Source organism: Syngnathus acus, chromosome 10, assembly GCF_901709675.1.
Source record: "Syngnathus acus chromosome 10, fSynAcu1.2, whole genome shotgun sequence".
In the NCBI taxonomy this organism is placed as follows: Eukaryota; Metazoa; Chordata; class Actinopteri; order Syngnathiformes; family Syngnathidae; genus Syngnathus; species Syngnathus acus.
The window spans coordinates 12,315,799-12,326,850 of NC_051095.1; the positions used below are offsets into that span (position 1 = coordinate 12,315,799).

Here is an 11,052-nt window from a genome sequence, read left to right on the forward strand (position 1 = left end):
ACATTAACAGTTATCCAAATAACTATAACATAAATAGCACCTTTATCAAACCATCTGTGTCACTCCAAATCATTAAATTTATCTATCAAATTCTTCGTCCTTTATGGAAACAACGCCGCGTGTGCGCCGCGCCGCTGACGTCGGACTTGTCATCAGTTGCACTTCAAATGATTCCACAGGCCCATATAAAGATATATAAACTATACATCAAATAACTATTATATAAACAACAATATTCTCAAACCATCTGTGTCACTCCAAATCATTGAATCCATCAATCGAATTCTTTGTCCTTTATGTAAACAACGCCACGTGTGCGCCGCGCCGCTGACGTCGTCAATTGCAGTAATCCCTCGCTACATCACAGTTCATTTCTCATGGTTTGACTACATCGCGGATTTTTGAATTTTGAAAATTTGTGAATAATTTCACATATAAGTTGCTCCTGAGTATAAGTCGCCCTCCACCCAAACTATGAAAAAAACCCGCAACATATACTCTGAAAAATACGGTAAATGTATTACTATTTGAAAGATTTTACATTTTCAGCTAATTTGCTCAAGAAACTGGAACATGTCATGATAAACAATAAAAATGATTATTACAGGAATTATATAGGAATTGGCCTTTGTGTGGCGAGTCGATTCCTGTGTTCAATGGATGTGTGTTATGGGTTTAATTTTCAGAACTAATCTGTCTGTCTGAATGTGTTTTCCCCAAGTACTCTGGTTTCCTGCTACATTCTAAAACATGCAATACTTTATATTATACATATGGATAAATGTCAATGTTTTTTTTCTCTTTATGCCCCTGAGATAGTCTGCCAACCAGTCCAAGGTCTTGCCCACCCCTCGCCATGTCAGCTGAGAGAGGCCTCGGCACACCCACAAACCTGTTCAGGAAAAGTACAATAGTGCTCGGGTGCAATACTAACTTACCCCTGAAGTGTGAGAAAGAACGAGTTAAAAAAAAAAAGCATATATGTGACATGGTTTATTGAGATTGTTGTCATACGTAGATGTCATGGACACAACTCAGTTTTCCGTTTGACAAAGTGACTAAGTATCTTTTAAAACAGCATTTCCAAGTTTCTTGGGAGACATTTCTTTGGCAAAGTACAGAAAACGCTTGCCTGTTTTGTTTCAGAACTTCAGCAAGTAAGTTAAAACTGTCTTGTATCAAAAATGACAAAGTATTTGTGGATCTGTTCTGGTGTTTATAACCTCACCTTTCTCACCCGCATTCATGTTTAAGAAGCATTATCTCAAAAGCAGTTTCTTATTTTAATAAAGCAGCCTGACAGACAAGAGGGCAGTGGAGAAACAACACACCGAAGTGCTGTCTTCAATTGCAACATGAAAACTCAAATAACATTACAAGCTAACATTAGGCACCTACTTTATACAGTGTGTATTTAAAACTTCACAGGCTCCAGCAAGACGGCTGGTGTCCGCTATTTCAGGACCTTTTGCCCCCTGACGGGGGAAGGCTGGCTGGATGTTTATGGTAGTAGACTGGTGTGGTGGGATTGGAGCCTGTATTCATCCCTGTGGGAACATAGTACATTCCCTCCAGGTAGCTCTGGTCCAGTGGTGGATGGTTTGAGGCCTCTGGTTTGGATCCCTGCCCAGAACAATTCCTGTAGCTGCCACCGGCCCCATTTGGGTGTATTGTCGCTGCAGATAAGGCTTCGGGATATCGAGGCGGCTGGTGTTGAGGCTGGGGATGAGCCGTGGGAGGGTGAGCGGCATAGGGCATGTACTGTGGAGCTGGGCCATACATGTTGGGGTTGTGAAGAGATGTGTATGGGGCTGCTGATGGAGGATATAGGCTTGAGTGCGACATGCCTTGCTGGGGGATGAGAACTTCCACATACTGGCCAGTTTCTGGGTCAAACAGCATCTTCCTTAAGGGCTGCATTGGCACCTCAATATAAAAATACTTCCCCGTCTCAGGATCCAAGAGGACTCTTCGAGGTGCCTGTCCATAGCTGCTCTCTGAGTACAAACTGGAGGTGTCACCCCCATACTCTGAGCCATACTGCCCACATATGTATTGGGGATCCATGGGCGCCAGGCCAGGGGAGTGGCTGTGCCCGGGATCGCTGTAAGGAGCACCAGGCATGCTTGCCTGCTGCTGCTGATGCTGCTGCTGCTGCGGGGATCGATGGAGAGGGAGTCGCCGGGGGTCACTGGGCATGAGCGAGGGGTGGGGAGGACATGAGGGAGGCTGGTACATGGTGGGCAGCTGGCTTGGACCAGGAGGATTTGACTTTGGCGATGAGCTGGGCTGAAAGTTCAAGGGCTGAGGATCAGCTCTGAAATGCTGGGGACGGACGACAGGCTGGGGGGCTTGGTATGGTATCCCGCTACCTGGGGAGTGTGGAGGCGCTGGTGGGGTGAGGTTGTGTGGGCTGTGGTGATGATGAGATGCATGCGGAGGTAAAGATGGCTGAGGAGGGCAGCCAGCTGTACAGGAACAGGGAGGAGGGTAGGAAGAGTTGTGATACCGATTTAAACGCCGGTGGGTCAAATCTGGCATGAGTGGACTAAAGCTCTCTCTTTCGTCATAGCTTGGAGGGTCATCGGAGCCATAAAAATGTGGGTCAGCGGCCCTTTGGATGTGTTCCTTGGACAATGACCCGAGATATTGCCGCTGATTGTATCCTGGGGCTTGTGTTGTGGAGACAGCAGCAGGTGGTTTGGTATTGCTTGAAGATGTCACAGCTGCTTCATCCATGTTCGGCTCCACAACAGCAGAATGTGTATGTCTGGCTCCTGTTAAAGATGGTTCGGGCACCTGCTTTGCGACCTGATCAGAATTTGAATCTTGACTTGAGGTAATACTAGGGAGAAGTGCTGATGCTGCAGCTGTAGTATGTGTGGATCTCACAGGCTCTGTCCATTGCTGCTGCTGCCACTGACCTTTTGAAGCATCTTTGCTTGATGAAGATGTGGCCGGGTTTGACAGAGTTGTAGTAATTTTGCTTGATGGAGGTTTAAGGCTGGATACAGCAGACACAGCTAGTTTTCTCGTTTGGGAGGACACTGAGGAAGACTCACTGGGGATCTTTCTGTAGATTGTGGGCGATGACACGACTATTGTTTGAGGTCGTTCCTCACTTTGAGGTTTTATGTTCTGAATAGCTGATTCGGGCGCTTCATTAGTCTTTGCTCCTAAATCCACAGGTTTAAATTTGCAAGTTGGTTTTGGAGGTACGGCTGGCTTTTCTGAATTTTTAGCAATGGATTTAACTTGAATGGTTTGCGGTCTACTTGGAGGGTTATTTGCAGTCATCTCTGGCTTTGTTATCTCTTTAGAAAGTGACTTCAACTCAATGGGCTGAGGTCTGAAACGTCGTACCCCAGGTGACCTTGGGGGGAAAGTCAAGTCTTGTCTTTTCACCACTTCAAAATCTTTGTGTTCCTTGTGTTTGCTGAGAATTGAAAGGTGGTCTGGCTGATTTCCTGATGAGCTGGTTGTCATTTGCTCGATGCAGGCCCCCTCGTCCTCTCTGGTCTTTGGGGGTTTATTTTCATGGTCAGACAGCAACGAAGGGCTCGGCACAGTGGACGAAGCACAAACAGTCTTGTCTTGAGGTGCCTCAGATCCACCATCCGAGGGTGTCTGTAGTGGGATCTCCAAGCAGTTGACATGTTTACGCGGGACCCCCTTTCCTTCAGTTGTCTTTTGGCTATCACCCACCACTGCTCCAATATCAGCTTGGTAGCCTTTCTCCTTTAATAACATGGAAACTGAGTGACTACTACTGCTCGGGGTGTTGGCAGTAGTTGTGATCTCAGGTGACGATGAGGCCTGGAGAAGAGTCGGGACCTCTTCCTGAGTAAGTGCTACACATGGCTTTGCCTGGCTGGATCCATCTCTTATCAAAACGACAGCAGTGGACACTTCTCTTTCCTTACTGGGAAGTTTGGGGAGACTTCCGAGCATGGGAGGTTTTCCGTCTGTTCTCACAACCACAGGCTTGTCCTCACTGTCTGCCTTCAGCGAGTGTGCATCCGTACTACAGTTGCGTTGCCACGATTTGCTAGTTGCTCCGCAAGCTGCTGGATCCTGCATCCCCCACTGTGTGTCTGTTTTGGAGGAGGTCTTGTCCTGCTCTCTTTTTGCAGAGCCCAATGTATGGTTATGTGAGTCTTTAGAGATTTTAGTTTTGTCGTTTTTCCAGCAAACTGCCTTGCATTGTATTTGCATTGGGTGTAGTTGAGATGGAAGCTTCCCTTCGCTCTGCAAAAACGTCGACAACTTTTCTTCTCTCCGCTCCACCATACACTTGCTGGTCCTTTCCTCGCATAACTCTGCTGTGCGTCCTTTGTCTGTTTCTTCCGCATCCTCTTTAATTCTATCCTTGTTTCCCCCGTTCAAATGTTCATTCCTTTCTTCAGCGAGATCCGAGGGTGATGTGCGGCTGGTTGCTTTAAAAGAGAGATTATATGTGTTCTTTACAAGTCTCCTAACATCTCGAACTTTGTGGATAGGGCCCTTAACTTTTTTATCTTCATCCCCATCATCTTCATCCGTTTTGAGATCCGCATTGGTTTCTTGGACCTTTTCCCGCTGCTGTCCGAAACGTATATCTGGTGAAGATCTGTCTCGATTGTTGTCTGCCTCAGGTGTAAGGCACACATTGAGAGATGCTTTCTTTTTCTTGTTGCCTTGAAATGGAATCTCTTCTGTTTTCTGTGTCACGTGGCAGTTCTTGTCACTCAGTTGCAGTTGTTTATGGACCTCTGTGTTTTCACACTCCCGATGTTGCCTTGTCATCCTGACCTGTGCGCTGAAGGCTCCGGTAGCAGAAGGAGCTCCTGTATTCCCGGTAATGGCATTAGCTGAGTCAGCTCCCTCTCTTCCTTGCAATGTTTTACTGTCATCTATGTGTTGTATTCCACCTTTTGACTGTGAGGTATCTAACGGAACGCTAAGTTTGGATCTAATTTCAGATGCTGGTGCAGTTGTATTGCCCTCTTGAGAAGCCCACTGTTGGTCGTCAGTGTGAAAATGGTTAGAAGGTCTGTCGCTGTCGTCTGTGCTCGGCCAGTTGTTGGATTTCTTGACAAAGTTCTTTGCTGGTCTGATGTCATCTCTTTGTTCTTCTTTCAAAGCAAAAACTTCACAGGGACGATCGTAGTTAGAGGACAGAGTAGGATTTGAGTCGTCACATTCCTGGGGCTCCTCAGTCGTGTTACTTTCCCTCAAACTTGGATTCATTTCATCTCCATCTGGCTCATCAGATGGTTTATCAACACTTTGCATCTTTTTCGACAGAACACTCTTGATAAGGCAAGTGGCCATCTTTGTCTTAGAGCATGTTTCATCCAGAGAAATAGGTCTTGGAAGTTGCGATTTTCTTTCATTGTGCACAGGATCAGGACTGTGCTCTGGAGCGTAGCCGTCTTGCTCTGCTGCTGGTGAACTGTACTGTCTCAACAATGCCTCTCGGCAATGCCTTTGAAGCGAGGGGCTGTTCTCCATCGCAGGAAGTCCAGGACTGTTATTTTCACTACTGTCATCCACGCTCTCCTTCCTCTTCAACTGAATCTGTCTTTTTGGTACTCCTCTTGTGACCTTCCTAGTGTCTTCTCTTTCCACAGCCACATCAATGCACTCAAAGCTTCCCCTCTCATAGCAGCGGTCTGGATCGATTCCGTCGGTACGGTACAGAGATTGCTGCTGTAGTGAGAATTCGTCACTGTCCAGCCTTGAAGCGGAACCCCTGAAATCAGCATAGGTCGGCCAGGCCCCACTGATCCCCGCCGGGCTCTCCTGAGTAGAGGGCTGCGAGATGTTGGTAGATGATCGATGACTGGAATTGTACATATCAAGGTAATCCACCTCGGGGCTGGACAGGCTACGAAAAGCCACGTCTGTAAGCCACTTCACCTCATTGTCTGCCTCATCCAACTCACTTCCCATGCTTGAACTTGAACTCCGGCCAGGCCTGTTTGTGACCGATCGAGGACTGAACTTGTTTGATGGCGCAGGATTCTGAAGTCGCTTGGTCAGACCAGCACTTTTGTCTCGCTGAGGAGCGAGTTTAAGTCGACTTGTCTGGTCCTGTGGCCGTCTGGTGGCAAGCAAACCCTCTGAATAGGAATGCGGTGTTGGCAGCCCCTGACAGCTCTCCGTGCTTGTGGGGGCTGTACTGCGACTAACAGGCCCTTTTCTATTCTTGGCATTGAATGACAGCTCAGCCTGTTCCTCTTTGTAACCAGCATCCCTTTGCCACTCCTCCCCCTTTTCAATTTCCCACCCCTCCCTGTGTGTTTCTTTCTTCATCCCCCTTACCCTCGGCCTTTCTCTCTTCTCCTCCAGCTCAATTTTCCTCTCCAGTTCCAATTGGTTCCCAAGTCGGACACGGTGGGGCTGACTATTATTATCGTCAAGAGGGACAATATCGGGGCTTTCCCTATTTGATACAGTCTTCTTCAAATAACCACTCTGTGAGGATGCTGCAAAGTCAGAGGGGGCTCTGTTCTGCCACTGTCGGTGTGGTTTCTCAGGTTCTATAATGTGCACAGGGGTAAATCGGGTTAATGGGGGAGAGGGAGTTTTCCTCCTGTTTATATGGTGGGCCATATTCGGTGCAAACCTCATTCTGTCACCACGTTTTTGTCTCGAATGTTCAGATGTGGAATTTGACTTAAATGAATGAGTGTGGTGGTGCAGTCGTCTTTCTTCTCTCTGCAGAGATTTGGCTTTGTTAGAAATATGATGAACCCTTCCCATATTAGTGAACACAAAATTATGAGGAAATGACTTATTTTCAATTGTGGGGCTAGTAAAATGATTTATAGTCCCGGTGTTTTGATTTTCCCGAGACAAGGACGTCAAACCAGCGACAGGTATTTCCTTTGGCGTAAGTCTGTCCCTCGGTTGCCGCTGAATCAATGCCTGGTCAAACTTTTCCTCGGTTAAAAAAGGCGAATTAGATACCAGCGACTGAATTGGCACGATTGGGGAACTATTTGTGGTTCCAGACGTTTCATCTTCTTTTTCCAATTCAAATTCAGGTGGAATGCTCTGTGTTTCCAACCCTATGTGATGGTGGGGAAGGGAGAAGGTAACCCCCGCAGATGTATCCAAAGGAGGAGTAGGCTGTAAATAGTGGGTGTTGTACTCAGGGCAAAGGATTAATGGCGAACATTGATTAGATCTGTTTACTGGAGACGCTGTAGCAAGTGATGGATCTCTACGTTTGAGCTCAGGTGAAGAATTTAAGCTCTGGTATCTCAGCTCAGGTGAGGGAGTGCAACACATTGACTGGGGTGAAGATGTGTGCGACCTGGACTGAGATATTTCAGCCTGTAGCTCAGAGCCTGAAAAGCCTGATGTGGGAGACGAGTCTTGTAGTGAACTCGCTCTACTAGGGGAGGGGCTCATTATTGCAGGTGATACACGTGCGGTATCAGTCTCAGCAGTCGGGAGACGACAGAGCTCGGGAAAAGGGGAAGTGTCCCCCTCCCTTGGTAGAACTACAGAATAAGGCATCCCAGTGATGTCAGGGGAGGTGGTGAGACTCCTTGTTGGGGCCCACTCTAAAAGAGGGGAATCTGATGCTGTTTGCTCTTCAGAAATATTTTCTTTCCTTTTGGCCTCAGGGGATGATGGCGTGATCCGGATTTCAGGTGAATGAGCTGTGTGTGTGCTCTCGATGGAAGAACAGATGCTCCTGATACCGGGTGATGGAGACAAACTATAACTGATGACAGGGGAACAGACCTTGGTGATTATTTCAGATGCTGAATTTGGTCTTGAGTGTCCAGGTGAGGAGGTTCTTGACCCATTTTTGGGTAGTGCTAACGGTGCACTAAGCAGGTCAGGTGCTAAACAGGTACTATGCTTTAATTCAGGCACACCACCACCATCCACAGGATATGGGTTGAATGATATAATAGGGGGGGAGGGAGTGTATCTTGTGGAAGCTGTTGAGATGGTGGTGCCAAACTCAGTGTTTTTAAAGTCAATTTCTGTTGAGCTGAGATCTGTGAACTCAGAGCAAAGGGGAGAGCTTTTTATTTCTGGACTTGGCGTTAAGCCTCTGCTCATAAGATTGGGCAGGGAAAGCCTTCTGCTCAGCTCTTTTAAAGGTGATGATGCTTGAGAGTTAGGTAAGGAGGAACTAAAATTCAGTTCAGAACAGAGCAGTCTTTCTTCCAGCTGGGATTTTGCATATCCTGACAAAGGCAAGTGAGATGAAATGTCAGCTCTGGATTCTACATTTGAAGATTGATAAGAAAAATCAACGGGGCTGTGGCCAGGTGAAACACTGGTGTTTTTATTAAGGTGTGTGCCCCTTGGCTCAGGTTTTGTATCTCTAATCTGAGTTTTTGTGTTGACTGATTCTGAGGAGGATGAGATAGCGCAGTTCATTGGCTCACAGGGAGGACTTGGAGTTTGAGATTGATTTGACAAGCTGAGCTCACTGTTATTCCTTGCTCTTTTTAACACAGGAGTGAGTCCCACTTGTTCACTCTCTGGACAAAGTAACGAGGGTGAGTCTCTCGTCTCGGCAGAGGAATAACATGAAACTGAGGCTATTTCCTGTGAGCAGAGGCTAGAGGAGCTTTGGTGTCCAGGAGAAGGGGTCTTCTCCCTGAAGCTACTAGTTTTAGAAAGTTCCGACCTCACTAGGATTTCCGGCTGCTCGGACTCAGTGGACTCACCCTCCAGTGTGGGACTGTAAATTCTCGTCGTTAGATCAGACTCCTCTTGTCCTTCAATGGAGTCCGGTGCTGTGTGGTACGAGCCTGAGGAGTCATTTAAATCATCCGCCAGGGGTGATCGGACAGATGTCCTCTCCACCTCGGTCACAGAGGAGGTACGAACAAATGATCCTACGACCGGACTGTTGGAGGCCGAGGGTGACTCACATTCATCCCCAAATATGTCACACAGGCAAGTGGTCTCAGAGATGGTACCGCGTTGACTTGGAGAACTTGTGATGTCAAATATTTCAACGTGGTTAGGTGTGCCGTCTCGATGGTACAAGGTAAATGGTGTGCGGGGTGCACTGCGCAGCAATGAGTAGCTGTCCCCTTGAAGAGTCCAGCTGTCCATCACTAGTCCACAAGCACCAAAGTCTCAACGTGGCCGTCCAGTCTGTCTTCTAGCTTGCTTTTGCTTTTTTCCCCTGAAGTGGAATTGAGATGGGATGTGTAAATTCACTTGATTTTCTATTAGCATTGACATACTGCTTGAAGAGAAAGAAACTTGATAATAATAAATAATATTGTTCTGATAGGTGGTCTTTAGTGATCAGCAATGATATTGTAACAATAATGTAATAATAGTGCACTAACAACCAAACACCATTTAATTAAATTTTCTTATAATAGCATTGCTGTAAATTGAAACAGTAACAATAAGACAAACTAACCCAATTAGACACACAAGCCCAGAATATATATTAAAACTCATTTACTGCCAATGACGTATATCCATGTATTTTAAGAATCAAGATATTCAATCCCAAATACATATATTTTCTTTTCTTTTTTCTATGGTAGGAATACGGAAGGTCTAAAAGGGGCTGGCGGTGAATGAGTTTTAATTTTGTTGGGGTAAGAAAAGATTGTACAAAAAACAAGTGTTATTTTTTTCCTCACAAGAATCAAAGTTCAAATGTTACATCAATGAAACCACAGAATATCTGGTGCTGTACCTTTGGAAAGAAAGATAGGTCTCTTCTAGGCTGTCTGCCAGTGATCCAGGGAAGTGTCTCCTAAAATCCAAGCACTCTTAACTCATAGCTTTGGAAAACCCAAATGTGACTGCGCCTCACTGCTTCAGGTCAGTGCGGTGGCATGGATCAGGCTTCAATATAAAAAAGCAATGGAGGCATCTCTCGCCTGCACGTTGCATCCTCCAGTTCTCCCGTCTTCATTTCTGCCCCTCCCCTTTGAGTTGGCCTTGGTCAAAGTGCCTTCTGAGGCTACCCTGGCTCTTGACTTTTCTTCTCTGAGCTGAGCTGTGCGGGTGGGCATTGGCTTTCATGTGAACGCTGGGCCGGGTGGGTTTATATTTAGCAGCAGGTGCTGATCCAGTCATGACGGATGAGTGCGACTGGAATCTGACACTTAGGGCCAGCTCAGTCACAGGGCCCGTCTATATATAGAACCGTACTATCGGAGACCGATAGCCATTGCTTTAGCTGTTTGCTCGGGCAAAGCAAATACAAAGTGCACTGTATGGACTACATACTTCACTAAAGTGTTTTTCAGCTTTCCCTAATCCTTGTTGGTTAAATGTCAATATGTGTGTTCATTCATTCAAGATTTAGGTGTGGGGAGGACAGGTCAAAGGTGCCTGCAACCCATCCAGCTTTGACAAGACACACACAGGCTGCTTGTGCACGCTACCTCCACGCATCATGAGGAAGGTATGCACAAGTTTGTCTCCTATTGCCTGGATCTTTGACTACAGCCAGTGGTTCGTATATCACAAAGCAATGCTACAAATGGTGGTCATAGCATTTACTGTATTTATGTTGGCAGAAGACATACGATGAGCCACGCGAGGTTGAATGGATACGTTTACTGTCAGTTTGACTAAACCTGTCTGTCCTAATACCTCAAGAGATCAGCTGTAAATCTCAGTCATTCGTCACATGCTAATGGAAAGTATTTCACTGCAGCCAAAGCCAAAGTTGCTAACTCATTTGCCCAATGATTCCACTCAGCGTGGGAGGTGCCATGGTAAGGTATTTTGTCCACTCTGCCCCTGTCCAATTTCCAGAGTTTTCAATAAATGCACACATTTACAGTATTGTGTGATGATGGACACTGTTACGGCAATAGCTTAGATCAGTTTCGAGCATCCTATGAACTAGAGTTCAAAGGCATCTGACAAACTCAAAGAAATCTCAGGGGGGAATTCATATCACACAGACGAGTGTCGTACAACGAAACTCAAGCACTAAAGCGAAACGGTTGGAATTAAGTTAGCATGTAAATGGAATATATATATATATATATATATATATATATATATATATATATATATTTTTTTTTTTTTATTACAAATGTATGCAGT

At 46.1% G+C, this 11,052-nt stretch overlaps 1 protein-coding gene across 2 annotated transcripts in view; it reads right to left on the reverse strand.

The window, feature by feature from the left end:
• Positions 1-975: 975 nt before the first annotated feature.
• si:ch73-43g23.1 (uncharacterized protein C4orf54 homolog) overlaps positions 976-11,052 on the reverse strand; it is a 30,392-nt gene continuing 20,315 nt past the window's right edge. Inside the window, exons 1-3 of one of the 2 annotated variants that reach the window (XM_037261226.1) lie at positions 9,683-10,972; positions 8,143-9,150; positions 976-8,112 (exon numbers count right to left, since the gene is read on the reverse strand). In XM_037261226.1, the coding sequence (XP_037117121.1) occupies positions 1,459-8,112; positions 8,143-9,078 (7,590 nt within the window). In that variant the 5' untranslated portion in view covers positions 9,079-9,150; positions 9,683-10,972 and the 3' untranslated portion in view covers positions 976-1,458. Of the gene's footprint in view, positions 8,113-8,142; positions 9,151-9,682; positions 10,973-11,052 lie in introns of those variants that run through there. The other variant, XM_037261227.1, reaches the window with a different exon arrangement.